Source organism: Oryx dammah, unplaced genomic scaffold, assembly GCF_014754425.2.
Source record: "Oryx dammah isolate SB20612 unplaced genomic scaffold, SCBI_Odam_1.1 HiC_scaffold_17, whole genome shotgun sequence".
NCBI lineage: Eukaryota > Metazoa > Chordata > Mammalia > Artiodactyla > Bovidae > Oryx > Oryx dammah.
In genome coordinates this window covers 42,075,640-42,090,688 of record NW_024070201.1, presented here as the reverse complement: position 1 = coordinate 42,090,688, position 15,049 = coordinate 42,075,640, and the positions used below count along the sequence as shown (strand labels likewise).

The 15,049-nt window shown below is 38.4% G+C and overlaps 1 protein-coding gene across 2 annotated transcripts in view; it reads right to left on the bottom strand.

Moving 5' to 3' along the window:
- Positions 1-15,049, bottom strand: part of SBF2 (SET binding factor 2) — a 488,940-nt gene that overhangs the window by 39,692 nt on the left and 434,199 nt on the right. The window contains exons 27-30 of one of the 2 annotated variants that reach the window (XM_040258399.1): positions 11,776-11,972; positions 9,377-9,517; positions 8,396-8,491; positions 1,534-1,718 (exon numbers count right to left, since the gene is read on the bottom strand). In XM_040258399.1, coding sequence (XP_040114333.1) covers positions 1,534-1,718; positions 8,396-8,491; positions 9,377-9,517; positions 11,776-11,972 — 619 coding nt within the window. The remainder of the gene's footprint in view (positions 1-1,533; positions 1,719-8,395; positions 8,492-9,376; positions 9,518-11,775; positions 11,973-15,049) is intronic. The other variant, XM_040258400.1, reaches the window with a different exon arrangement.

The following is a 15,049-nucleotide window of genomic DNA, read 5'->3' as shown; positions in this document are numbered from 1 at the left end:
ATTAGCAGCTAATATTTTATATTTTCTGACATGTCTTAGAGGACATGTGTCTCTCTATATAGCCTTGAGAAATCTTAAAAAAATGTAACCTAAGAAGTACAACCTCGGCCTTCCCTTGCTTCCATATGCAGTGCCATACTCCTTTCCACTCGTCTTCCTTCCTATAGCTTTATCAACAGGTTTACGAAGAACTGAAACATCTGTTTTGCCATGGGCACAGATTCTGGAAGCTGAACTGAGAGAGTGGAAAACCACAGCCTGAATAGCCTTCTTTCTTCTTTTTTTAAATGTATATTCCCTAACAGTCTTGATGTTTATGCTGATTTTCAAAATGATTATGTACCACAACTTCTTTACCCATTAACAATGAAGAATATAATACTGGAATATTACTCAGCCACTAAAAGGAACAAAATTGGGTCATTTGTAGTGATGTGGATGAACCTAGAATCTGTCATACAGAGCGAAGTAAGTCAGAAAGAGTAAAATATTGTATATTAATACATATATATATATCCATCTAGAAAATGTTTCTGATGAACCTGTTTGCTGGACAGGAATAGAGACACAGATATAGAGAATGGGCTTGTGGACACAGCAGGGAAGGAGAAGGAGGATGAACTGAGAGAGTGGGATCGACATATATACACTACCATGTGAAAAACAGATAGCTAGCGGGAAGCTGTGTATAATGGGGAGATCAGCATGGTGCTCTATGACGACTTAGAGGGCTGGAGGGAGGCTCAAGAGGGAAAGAATATATATATACACTTATATCTGATTCATGGTGTTGTACAGCAGAAACTAACTCAACATTGTAAAGCAATTATCCTCCAATTAAAACTATCCTATGATAAACCATAATGGAAAAGAATATTAAAAAAAGAATGTATATATGTGTGTGCTGAGCTTAGTGGCTCAGTCGTGTCTGACTCTTTATGACCCTGTGGACTGTAGCTCGCCAGGCTCCACTGTCCATGGGGCTTCTCCAGGCAAGAATACTGGAGTGGGTTGCCATGCCCTCCAGGTGATCCTCCCAACCTAGGGATCGAACTGGGTCTCCTGCATTGCAGGTGGATTCTTTACCATCTGAGCCACCAGGGAAGCCCCAAGCAATTATCCTCCAATTAAAAAAAAGTATCCTATGATAAACCATAATGGAAAAAATATTAAAAAATGAATGTATACAATATGAGTAACCAAATTACTTTGCTGTAAAATAGGAATTAACAACATTGTAATCAACTATACTTCAATAAAAGAAAAAATGATTATGAATAAGCACTTTTTTCAAGGGTAATAAATATGCACATGTGTGTATGCATACGTATCTCCTTCTACATAAGTACAGGCAGACAAACATATGTAAACATATTCATGAGCTAACTTTTTTGAGATTGATTATTAACTCCAGGTTAAGAATCCAAGCTCCAAAAAAAAAAAAAAATTCTAGGAAAATTGGTTTATGAAATAAGTTTTAGAACCTGCCTTCCTGTATCCATGAAGTTTCTAAGTGAGAAAAAGAAATCTTACCCTTAGCTGTGACTTCTCACCAAATATATAAAGGGCTGCTTGGCGTTTCAAGAGCTGGTTTTGCAGGTAAGTGCTGTTACTGAAGGAGGTCGAGTGATCCTTGCCTGCCAGCCGGGCGCCAACATCAATGAAGGATGTTGGAGAGCTGATCAGGCGAGTGCTAGAGCGAAGACTTGCCCAAACACCTTCACAAAAGTTAAAACAGTTGAGTGAGATAATCTGATGTGAGAATGCCACTGGATAGGGAAAAAGATTCATGCTCTGCAGATACGGTTTTAGAGGTAATAGCAAATTAATTCATCCAAGTAATCACATATCACATTGGTCATCTGCATCATATAAGCATTATTCAACATAGCATTTACAAAAATCATTTGGCTCAGAGGAACTTAAGAAATCACCCAAGTCAATTCTATTTTTGCATACTGATGTGAATTCAGTATTTATAAATACATACTGAGATCATAAATAGAGTGCACTGACTCTAGGAAAGGAAAAAATGTGGGCAGGAGGCAACAATGAAGCCTAGGGAAGAGAACACGGGAGTAAATTCCTCATGGCTTCAGGAAAGAAGGAAGGAACATTCTTCTGCCTTAGTCAGTTCAATAAGAAATCCATGTTAAGAAGTAAATCAGAACTTTACTAAACCCACTAAAATTTGAGGCTGGATTTAGAATTAATATTTGCACATCATGCCAAAATGATGTAATTTTAAGTCAGTAAAGATTATATTTTTATCTTTTTCCCCCCAGTATCCAGGAGAAATGGTGAAAAGTTATACATTTAGTAATGCACATTTCCCTCTTAGGAGGCTTTATTTAAGAGGGACAGTCAGAAGCAGATGTCTTCTAAGGGAAAGACGAAGCTAAGCTACTAGGAAAAATCTCTTAAGTTGACCTTAATTATATTAATTAGAAAAATCAAGCATTTTATATGCAAGTTAGACTATCAAATATTAAATATTTAAACACAAAGGCATATAATACATCTTGAATTTGACAGAGGTCCTTAGAAATGCCCATAGACTGTGGTGTCAGGCTGGTGATGGAGTCACAGAGGTACGTAACACTGCTACTGCTTCCCTAAAGAGCTTTCTTTAGATGTGGAAAGGCTCTTTGAGAAGCTTTAATCTTTGACAAATATTAAGTCAAGCCATGTTTCTAGGTGACCAGAAGTTACCATGATAATGTCATATCTGTTTCTCTCTTTATAAGCATCTATAGGGTCAGAAGACCAGTTCTCAAGAAAAAGTTTTGTAATTTCTGCTTAATATGGATGAATCTATTATAACCTATGAAGTTTCTTAGATACTATGGCAAGTGTTAATTTTTTTGTAAATGAAGTCACAGAGGAAATTCAGAATGTGGATGAGAATAAAGAATACAATTTGACAAACAAATGTGAAAAAAGTCACTTGTAACACATATGCCTTCATATGAAGATGGTTAAAAACAGTGATACATCAGGACAAATAATACAGTACCTTGATTATGGACTCTCCCCTTAGCTGAAGATTTGGGATTGGACTGAGTAAAACATTTATCTCTGTACCCATGCACTGGTAGGTAAGATTAAAGAAGGAAGGAGGAATGAAATGTACATAGCAGCAGACATCAGAGCAAATTGCATAAGAGAAGAACAGGTTAATTTTAAAAATTAAATTAACAATAGGGAAAATGTAAATATAATAAAAGCAGATTTGATTAACAAGTAAAAAGCTTATTTGATTAACAAATAGTCACACAAAAAGATGAACTGTCTGTTAAATGAAATTTCAGCACTTGTTTATAAATATTATAAGCACAATGAAATGGACAGCACAGCAAAGAGTGCCACTAAAAAATTATACCAAATGGAATAAGCTTTTAGAGGTTGTCGTTTGGTGAGAAACAAATTTTTATAATAAAATTAAGGAATTTGGGGAGGGGGTGAATGTTAGGAATACATTGGTCCTGGTACTTAATGAGACTAACTGATTTGCAAATACGATTTGCTATATGACACATTTATTCTTTGAGCAAGGGCATCATATCAGGAATGAAGCTCTACCAACCATTTGGAATAACAAAGGGCATGTATTTGCAGTAGAGCAGTAAGCATTGCCACACTATCTTTTTTCTCTTTTCACTTGGAAATTCCATTTATTTTTCATAAGCCGATAGTTATGCACAGCAAAAATTTATGATCCTGTGACAATACCCAATGCCACAAAAAATATAGCTTGTGATGGCTGACGTAATGACTTCTCCTAAAATCCCTACTTGCACCAAAATGATAGGTAGTATCAAAGATAATACTTTTGTAATTTGAGTAATTTTTTTTTTTCTGACAGAAAGTGCTTTGTGACTGTGGCAAACTTTACCTGGTAATAACAAACATGGTGAGAAGTAAGTCAGAGTTATATTCTTTCCAGAGCAAAAGAACTGCTCAAGTCACTTAAGGAAAAGGATTCTGTTCTTATTAAGGATTGAAAACATTAATGGCAGGATAATTAAGCTATCTATTTCAAAACTGCATAAATATGACATAATTTGATAGAAGAAAAATTATCAGACATGATCTTTCATTTCTGCCTCACTCCTTTGGAAACAGGAAATGAAGGGCACTGATGGTTTCAGTAGCAAAAGAAGTCAGAAAGCTCAGGGCTGCAGAGGTGCTGGCTGATGGTACACAGAAAATGCTACTACCAGGCAGAACAAAAAGCTGAAAAAGGCACAAGGCCTCCTGTGTGGGAGCCTACTAGTCTCCTTTCTGCGAAGCTTCTGAGTCTTCGTACTGAAATACAGGTCAGTAAATGCTTGCTTACAGTGACGCCTGAGTGGTTGGCTCCCTGATTTTGAGATATTGTTCTCTAAATATATCATTTTCTTACACTAGTCCGTCAGCCTAGAATGACCTCTCCCATTTCTTTACCTGACAAACTCCTTATTCCTTAAGATCCAGGAACAATGTCAACTCTGAAAATTCCTGACTGTCCCTAGAGTTGTAGAGAGCTCTATTTGAACTCTGATCCCATAGCACACTGATTATTTGCACATCTTATTCTACTTGATTGTGTGTTCCAAAGAGCAGAGACCTAATCACATTTAGTCTTTGTTGTTGCTGGCTGTGCCATGCGTCTTGTGGGATCTTAGTTCCCCAATCAAGGATTGAACCTGGGCTCTCAGCAGTGAAAGTACAGAGTCCCAGCCACTGGACTGTCAGGGATTTCCCCACAAATAGTCTTATCTCCATGCTGAGAGCCTGAAATGTAGGTACTGCTAACATTTGTTGATTATTTTCTTTTTGAAAATTGATACATGTGAACTGTTGTGGTTTTCTACTATATCCTGAACTCAGTTATTTGCCCTGAAAGAATAAAAAGGGTATTAAATTATAAAATAATTAAGTACTTTCTCATACAGAGCCTCATTAATGACAAACTACCAAGTATTTATCACTGAGCAGAAAATCAGCAATGAGAAAACAGCCTGTACTGATATGGGGCCAACACAGGACTTAAACAACTGTAATTCCATCTGGCAATCATGTTGCCCAAAGGTATGACACTACTTCATTGGTGGTGAGGTCTACTTATTTTCCTAAGTGATTCTCAGGTGTCAAATATGTGTCCTGAGCATGCTAACACCAACCTGGAGGTGTGTGTTTCCAAACTGCAGAGTCTTCCTTAGTGGTTTGTGAAATGATTTTAGAAGGTCAAACTGTATTTTTAAAGAAGTGAAACAGATTAGAACAGAAAAAAGCTATGTGCACTGCTTGTGGTATATGGATGAATACTGTTTTGTGAAACTTTCATTATAGTCTACATACATTTTGCATACATATACAAAGGTATATGTATACATACAGTAAGAAATATATTTTATATCCGTAAGTTGTGATCAAAAAAATTTGAAAGTTATTGGTCTAGGCCTAAAGCACATTTCCTTTATCTGCCTGCCTTTTGTCAGTGAAGAGCAACCAGACTTAAGGCAATTTACATTCAAATATAGACTTCTCTCCCATTTCAGTGGAGTATTAAGCAACGATAATGACAATAACTTCAATAATAATAATGGAACTGACATTCACTGAGCTCCTATTAATAATGAGCCAGTTACTAAGTTAAGTGCTTAACATATATTTCATTCTTTCCTTATAACCACTTGAAAGCTAAAATACTATTTATTATCTCCATTTTACAGATGAGGACACAGAAAATGAAGAGGTTTCCTAAGTTGCTTACTATCATACACTAAGTGGTAGGACCGCAGTTTGAGTCTGAATATAACTGAACCAAACTCTTAGAGTCTTGTTACCTAAGCAACCATGTGGCCCTGGATCTGTCCAGAAGGGTCTGGATAAAGAGGTTGCTTCAGGGAAGAAGTCATCTAGTTCATCCCACCCATGGGAATGCAGTGTTGTTCAGAGCGTGAGTTTCCTGAGCAATGGTATTCTCTCTACTCTGTTCAGAACAAAGCAAGGAAAGAAGGAAAAGAGATGCTAGGGTTGGATGTAGGGACAGCGTACTATATTTATCAAAGTAACCTTATGCCTAGCAAAATGCATGACGTATAAGTTATATTCAGGGAATGCTGCACTGAAATGGACTGAACTAATCTTAGTCCCAGTTCTGCTCTTATTTGCTAAGTGATCTTGGCTAGGTCATGTCATCTCTCAAAGTCTCTTGAAACACCTGTCCTGAAGGTTATTTTAAGGATAAAATAACACTGCTGGGGAACTTAAAGGGCTATGGAAATGTAAAGGAGGAAAAATTTAAAAATTTTCCTCCGTGTGGCTACTTCTCAAATACATCCAGCTATTTCATTTTTATATTTAAGAGGTGGATTTTCTCATGGCATTTTTCTACACAAGGTAATTTATCCAAGTTGCAAATATCTGCATTTTGCTCATAGGGCACAAAACCTACTGTCATTTTAAATGAAAAGCAATGTTATCTATTCACATCTTCATCTTTTCTTAACTGGTTCTTGCACTTAAGAAGCAAAAAGGTTGCTTCTCCCGTCTTAGGAACTGTTCAACATGCATGCTCAATGCTAAGTGATCACCCTGACTGCAAAAGGGTGAAGGAGAAGGTGGAGGTCAGTCTAAACCCTCACTCATTAGGGTAGGTAAGAGGCACAGTGGAGAGACCATAAGAAGGAAAGCAGGAACTAAGATTCTATGACAATGAAAAGGGATGAAAAACAGTGAAAATAGAATAGAAAAAAGGAGAAGGTTGGTAGGGAGATTTCAAGATAGGGGGCTCTTTCCACACAGGGTAAATGAGGAACTGCTGGTGAAGTGGTATCTAGCTCTCTGGAAAAATGGAGACTCTATACTTGAGGATGGGAACAAGGAAATGAACTAATGGCAAGGCATGCAAGTGTCTACATGTAGTTATGCCCTGGCCAGTCTGAGTGTGAGTCTACCTCCCATGTTCATGTTAACAGAGAATCTTCTGAGATTTCCCAAGCTTGCCCCAGTCCTTTCCTGCTGCTCTATATGAGGAGGGATGATGCCACCAGTGCTTTTGAACTGTGGTGTTGGAGAAGACTCTTGAGGGTTCCTTGGACTGCAAGGAAATCTGCATACAGATTTCTCAAGAGGCAGGTCAGGTGGTCTGGTATTCCCATCTCTTGAAGAATTTTCCACAGTTTATTGTGATCCACACAGTCAAAGGCTTTGGCATAGTCAATAAAGCAGAAATAGATGTTTTTCTGGAACTCTCTTGCTTTTTCGATGATCCAGTGGATGTTGGCAATTTGATCTCTGGTTCCTCTGCCTTTTCTAAAACCAGCTTGAACATCTGGAATTTCACAGTTCACGTATTGCTGAAGCCATCCTAACCCCTAGCACCTCAGAAAATGTGACCTCATTTAGAAACAGGGTCACTGCAGACGTAATTAGTTAAGATGAGGTCACACTTCAGTGGGGTGGGCCCCTAATTCAGTGTGATTGGTGTCCTTATGAAAGGGGAAATTTGGAGACAGGTGCACAGGGATGTCATATAAAGATGAAGGCAGAGATATGGTTGATGCTTCTACAAGCTAAGAGATGCCAAAGATTGCCAGCAAACCATCAGAAGCTAGGGGAAAGGCACAGAACAGATTACTCCTCATGGCCCTCGGAAGCCAAACCTGATAACATCTTGACTCTGAACACTTAGCTTTCAGACAATAGTTGTTGAAGCCACACAGTGTGGCATTTTGTTACAGTAGCCCAAGCAAACTAATACAATTATGTTAAGGCCTGATTAGGAAGATAACTGAAGAAGGGTGAAAGCTCTTAGGAAACTCTGCAATCACAAAGTTTTGATGAAGAAGGAAAAAAAAGTATCTAAAGAATCAGTATGATTGCCAGGAGATGTGCATAGTAATCTTGGTTTTCAAAAGGGAAACAAGTGAATTTTGTAAAATAGAGTCTTTATGTCAATCCTGAACTATTGTCTCTTATTCCTCAACCTGGCACTTCCAAGAACAAGAGTAAAGATAACAGGCACTGGAGGCACAGCCTTCGAGTCTGGGCTCACATCGCCCTAGCTGTTTATGCTGCTGTGCTCAGCCTTTCTACCCTGCATACTTGAAGCATCCGGGAATGCTGCCAGGGCCGAGTCACCATTTAGACATGCTCCATGCTCCCCTCCCCATCCAGGGCTCCCAAGCTCATCAGTATGTAAGATTTCAGCAATTATTATACCTCTTGTTCCATGAGGCTAAACTCATCTGTCACCATGCTAGTAATACATTTGATCATTCATTTAGAAAAGGGGTGATTAAAAACAAATTTAATCATTAGTTGATTTAAAGTATCACTATCTAGAAAAAAATTTTCTGCTTTTAAGGTTGTATCAGGACTCAGTTATAAAATCAGTCTTACTAACCTCCTCGAGCAAAGCTATTGGATGGGTTTACATCCAAATGTCCTGGCACTACCTGCTTAAGCACAGTGGACATTCTTGAAGTCCTCCTTTCAGTCCCTAAAGTCAGCCAAAAAGAAGAACAAAAATCATGTCGTTGGGGTTAACATTACTCAAATGACAAAAAGTTATCTTCATGTGCAGCATGTCTAATTGCTGCCAAACATTGTACTTTTTAAGTACCCAAAGCTTAATAGAGATAACAAGGCTCTGTGACTATTTCCTCAGAGATACACACATCTGTAAGATTAGAGAGAGTTAGGTTTGGCAAGTGCAATCAGAGAATTGAATGATAAATGAAGCAAGGCATGCATGGTGTTACTTTACAAGAAAAGCCACTTTCTGCTTATGTTGAGCTAATTCAAATAGCTGATTAAGCCAAGGAGACCAGCTTCTCAAGTCACATGCTCCTGTGTCTAACACATTAGGGTTACCTCTACATGAACCCTTTGGGGTTCCATCACATGATAACTGAAACAGAATATTAGTACAAGTCTTAATGGCTTCATCCAAATCTAGTGAAAACAAACTGTACTGCAAATCATAAAAGGCCACAGAAATTTCAGGAATTTCAAACTTATACATGATGATTTTAATAAATATACATTCAGTAAACATGTTCAACTTACATATTCAACTCTAATACTGATATTTTAAACTGTGTGTAAAACAGATTTCAGGAAAAAAAAACTCACATGACTTTGTATTTCCTACCACCTCTCCTACTACTATTTTTAAAAGGAAATAACTGAATCTCTAAATTTGGTTACTATTTATTAGAAATTTATAGTGGTACCCTGATAAAAGCTGAACTTACAGCACCATAAGGTAAAATATTAAGGGGTCATGTTGACAGAACAATGCAAGTAACTAAAGAGGCTAACCCTAGGAATGAATATGACCTTTCATAGCTGTCAAAAAGAAACGCATCATATCAAATCTTACCTGGAGACAGAGCAAGTGCTGGCCTGACAGTAAGAGGGTTATTGCCACTGAGTTTCTGATGGACAGAAACTGCACTCAGTAATGCTTGCAAGTACTTTTCTTGTTCTATGCTACTGGAAGATTCTAAAGAGGAGGTAGGAGCTATAAAAGGAAAAGATATTAAGTAAAACCATCTCTATATTAACAAAACAGGGTCACTCTATATACATATGCTTATTCCTTCTATATATGGTCTTCAAGTTACCACACCCAAATATAGAAACCAGCCCCACTTAAAACTCCAAACTTAAATAGCTAATCCTCCGATGATAATGGTTTCACTGCATCTACTTCCAGATTGCCTCATCATCCTCCCTGAAAGAGCCCAGGCCTGGAAAGCCAGCACACAGTTGTCCTCCCAAGTACAGGTATAGTTTTTCACTATCCAACCAGCTCAAAGTAAAGGTTCACAGAAGACATTTCCTTGATGACCCATGCTTCTGTTCGGGAGCAGAGGATGGAGTGGGTTCCCTCAGCATCCCAGAATGAGCAGAAGTGAGACTTCCCAATACCAGTAACTGTATTCCAATTCTGTCACACTGGCCTAACAGGGGACATGAACTTGTAGAGGGTTGTTGTGGGAAGAGTGGAGGTAGATGAGGACATAGGAGCAGCTACTGCTCAATCCCCTGGTCCTTCTAAAACAGGATCAAAAAGTATGCGCAGATGGAAACAACAGTGAGAGCAATTCTGGTTGGAGGGAGTCTGAGCCTGGCTTGCGTGGAATGAAACATAATCACTGAAAATGGCCCAGGTACTCTAAAGTGGTATTGGGAGGGGACTGACTAGAAGAACAACAGATAATAACAAATTGTCATGACTAGGAAATTAATTAGCATTACTATCTTATATTTTATTAACTTTAAAGTGCCATCATATTTTATAAACTCTAAAATGCCATTAATTATAAGATGTACTACTATTTTATTTAATGAGAATTTAAAAACTGCCATTTAAGGCAAGACACAATTCTTTCTGATCACATGAACTGTAAGTCACATTCCCATTTCAAAGATATTTAAATGTGAGTAAATGTGAGTTCAAAAAGTGTGAAAAACAATAAATTTATATTATACTGAAAAATCAGAAATGAGTGGAATAAGACAATTTCACATTTTCCAACTAAAAGCTCAGTGATATGCTCATAATAATGCTCCTGAGATGATTCACTCACTTTATGTAATCTACATATGCTATGTTCTATCATCCCCATTATGTGGCTTGAGAAGATTCCTTAGGACAGAAAAAGTTAAAAGCCAACTGCCTTCAATATATATATATATGTTGAGATTCCATGCCAAGCGGAATAACAATATAGCCCACCAGGCTCCTCTGTCCATGGGATTCTCCAGGCAAGAATATTGGAGTGGGTTGCCATTCCCTTCTCCAGGGGATCTTCATGACCCAGGGATCAAACCTCGGTCTCTTGCATTGCAGGCTGATTTTTCACTGTCTGAGTCATGAGGGAGGCCAATAATATAGCACTGTGTGTATAATGTCCTCAAGTCAACTGAATGATCAAAGACATGCTGGCCAACTTTGAACTCTTAAGAAGGAATGGATGAGAATAAAGAAGACATATCAGAAAGCACATGGTTCTACCTACTGAACCACTGAACTTGAGTTTGCTCATTTCCAAAGAGGGAAGTCATTCCTAAATTGAATCTGGTATCTTAGTGATCTTTGGTTAAATTTTTTGAGCATCTGTTTTAAGCTAGAGGTTATGAGAAAGGTTAGCAAGATATAGCTTCTGACTGACTTCAGACCTCAAACCCAGTGCTCAGAAGTGTGCTCAGAAAAAGGGCACCACACTTAGTGTACGTTTCTTCTTATGTTGACCAGCCTCTAGCTTCCTAAAAACCTTTCCGTTTGAGTGCTCCAAAACCAGGATTTTGGTCATTAGGTTGCTGACTTGTATGTGTGTGTGCGTGCGTGACATGTAGGAATGAGATAGGATATCTTATATCACATAGGACAAAATACCTATTTACTTCTGAAGCTATTAAATATATCTGAATACTTCCCCCTGCCAAAATAAAACAATTAATATTATCTGTTTCCATTTGTGGATACTCTGGTTTGCTGAAATGAAAACAGCCTAGAACCAGACTTTACTATGTTAATTTCTATTAAAATTCAAATATAGACAGACATATTAAGCAAGATGTCAAATTCAAGGTGGAGCCCCACATTGTCAACTTTAGTTCTTAAACTGTACAGACTATACATAGCACACTGGAAAAGCTCACATGGGAGAGGCTTGATGGAAAGGGCACAACTAGCATTCCTGGACTTTACCTCCTTAATTTTTGGAATACCCAGAAGTGGAAGGATCAGAATAGTGCTGTAGAGTTGCTTACCTGCCTGAGGGGAGTTCTGAGACTTAAAAAGGCCAACCACTCCCTTTCCATGGAATCCTCCAGATCGGAGGAGCAGGGTACTGCTTCTTGAGTTTCTCCAACATACAACAGGCAGGCGATTGTGTCGATAGCAGCGGGCTACTCTTGGTAAACTACTGTCCTGTACAGCTTGAGGTACAACTAAAAGGCCAGGATAGCTTCAGGGGTATGCAAAGGAGAAACAGGATCATTTGGGTGGGTGAGGCAGGGTGGGGGGAGGAGAAGAAAAAAGAAACGGGGAGAGAAAGAATATAAGAATATGAAATTTCATAAGTTCACAGCAATTTTCTAAGACTCAGAAACATTGGTGGAGAGATAAGACATATATTTCAAACGTGAAACAATTCATTTCTTTAGGGGTTGAGAAGAAAAGGCCTAAATAGTGAAAACTAACTCATCTAATAACCTTTTTTTTTTTTAAAAAATAAGCCTTCTTCAGTGATACTGCAAGCTTTTGCTGAGTAACGTTAAGTGTAAAAATTAAAAATGTCATACAGAACTATTAAAAAGGCCTCCATTAAACAAGATTTCCCTTGGCTTATATACAACTTGAATAAAGATTGCAAGATTAATGTATTAATGTCAACTTTATGAGAATGACAAATCAAACTGTCAACTCCTTGGATTACTGAAATGACAACAGAGGATAAAGTACATTAACATTCGAAATGCCAGAGATGGTGAAAGGATTAAAAATCAAAACCAAATGATTTTTTGGTATGAAAACAATATGTTCAAATGTCAAATGAGTGTAAATATTTATTAACACTACATGTTGATAATTAAAAAAAAAGATTAGCTCATAAAGTTGCAGGATATGATGCTGGGAAAATTAAAAACAGACAAGATAGATAAAAACTTATTTATCTTGTTTTTATAGATAAGTACAAGAAGACAGGCAGCTTTCAAATCAGTTCTTTAGTTTATTTAGAAATATTAAAGAGATTCCATGTTAATAACCTAACTTCTAATCCCATGTCTTTTGTGTGTGTGATTTTTTTTAGAATTGTGGTAAACTGTACCTAACATGAAACTTAACATGTTAACCGTTTTCAGTCCACAAATCAGTGACACTGTCACAATACTGTGCAACTAATCACTTCCAGAACTTTTAATCCCGTATCTTGTTATAAGTCAGTTCTGAGAACAGGGAGAGAAAACCCAGTATATGGTCATATAACCTTCAATGACTTTAGTAAATGCCAATTTTACTTCTCTTGTTTACCCAGAGATTCCCTGGAAGCATTGTGAAAGCCTAGCACTTTTGTGCTTCAGGTTTATAGGCTTTCTTTTTCTAATACCACAAACTGATACAGAGTCATAGTTGTAGACATAATCATTCATGAAGACTTGAAAAGCAGTTCCGTTATTAGGGTCTTATGTTTCTTTTCTTTTTTAAATTGTAGTACAGTTGTTTTACAATGTTGTGTTAGTTTCAGATGTACAGCAAGGGCTTTCTAACTCCAGTTTAGTATCTGTTTATTGCCCCGTTCTTGCCTGGAGAATCCCAAGGACGGGGGAGCCTGGGGGCCTGCCGTCTCTGGGGTCACACAGAGTCGGACACAACTGAAGTGACGTAGCAGCAGTTTGGTTCTAGATACTATAGTGATTTTGTGTATTAGATAAGAGAGTAATGCTTAATAGCTTTTGGTGCTGTTTCAGTAACTGGGAAAGAACCAACACCCTCCTCTACCCCATCCCCCCATCCCTTCCTTCCATGGCACTAGCACCACAGACCATGCTCTGCTACACACAGGATCTAAGACTTTCCTGGTCCCAGGCATGGGCCTGAGTGACGGCTGGATAGCCACTGGCGCTAGGGTAAAAAGCATAGAGCCTGAAGGCCAGCAGAGGCTCCTCTCAGGACCAGTGTCATTTAGCATGAAAGATATATCCATTTATCCTGCCACCCACCCTATTCTGCCACCACTACTTAGAGCTACCAGCCATGGGTACCAGAGGAAGCCTTGAGGTAGACTGGGCTTTAGGAGCTGCTGTGGAAACTTTTAGGGCTTTCCTCATAGCTCAGTTGGTAAAAGAATCCACCTTCAATGCAGGAGACCCTGGTTCGATTCCTGGGTCAGGAAGATCTGCTGGAGAAAGGGTAGGCTACCCACTCCAGTGTTCTTGGGTTTCCCTTGTGGCTCAGCTGGTAAAGAATCTGCCTGCAATGCGGGAGACCTGGGTTTGATCCGTGGGTTGGGAAGATCCTCTGGAGAAGGGAAAGGCTACCCACTCCAGTATTCTGGCCTGGAGAATTTGATGGACTGTAGTCGATGGGGTTGCAAAAAGTCGGACACAACTGAGCGACATTGACTCACTCTGGAAAGTGGAAACTTCTAATCAAAGAATAACACATATACAAATGGCTTGAAACATACATGAATTAACACAAAAAGAAATTCGTATCATTAGCACCTAGGTCAAGAAATGGACCGTTCATTACCAGCACCCAAAAAGTCCCCCTGTGTCACCTCCCATCAGTGTTTCTCCCTTTTCCTCCTCCAAAGATTATCATTAAACATCCTTGACTGCTAACGACATGGATGAGTTTTGCCTGTTTTTTGAATTTTACAAAAAAGGAACAAATAGAATTTATTTTTTGTGTGTCTGGCATCTTTTTCTCAACAGTATGTTTATGAGACCCATCCATGCTATTGCATGCAACTGTGGTCTGTTCATTTTCGTTGCTGTAGAGCTGGGGTCCCCAACCTCTGGGCCATAGATCAGTACCTCCTCTCAGATCAGAGGTAGCGTAAGATTAGAAATAAAGCACATGATAACTTAAACCCCCACACCCACCTCCGCCTGCAGGTCTATGAAACTGGTCCCTGTTGCCAAAAAGGTAGGGACTGTTGGTGTATATTATCCCACTACGTGACTATATTATTTATCTAACCCTTTTATTGTTGATTTTGAGTAGTGTCTAGCTTTTGACTACATAAGAAACATGTTGCCATGAACATTCTTGTAGTTTTTGGGAGTATGTATGCTTTCCCAGATGGAGTAGACTTTCCAAGAAATATCTAACAGATTGTGCACATGTTCAGTACATGTCTAGAAGTTTAGTAGATGCTGCCAGGGAGCTTTCTAAAGTTGTTTAACCAATTTACAGTTATACCAGCAATAAAGAGTTCTACTTGCTCAACATTTTTTACTAGCCATTTTTGCAGGTATAAAGTTGTCTCATTGGGACTCGAATTTGTATTTATCTGAAGACTAAAGATGAGCATTG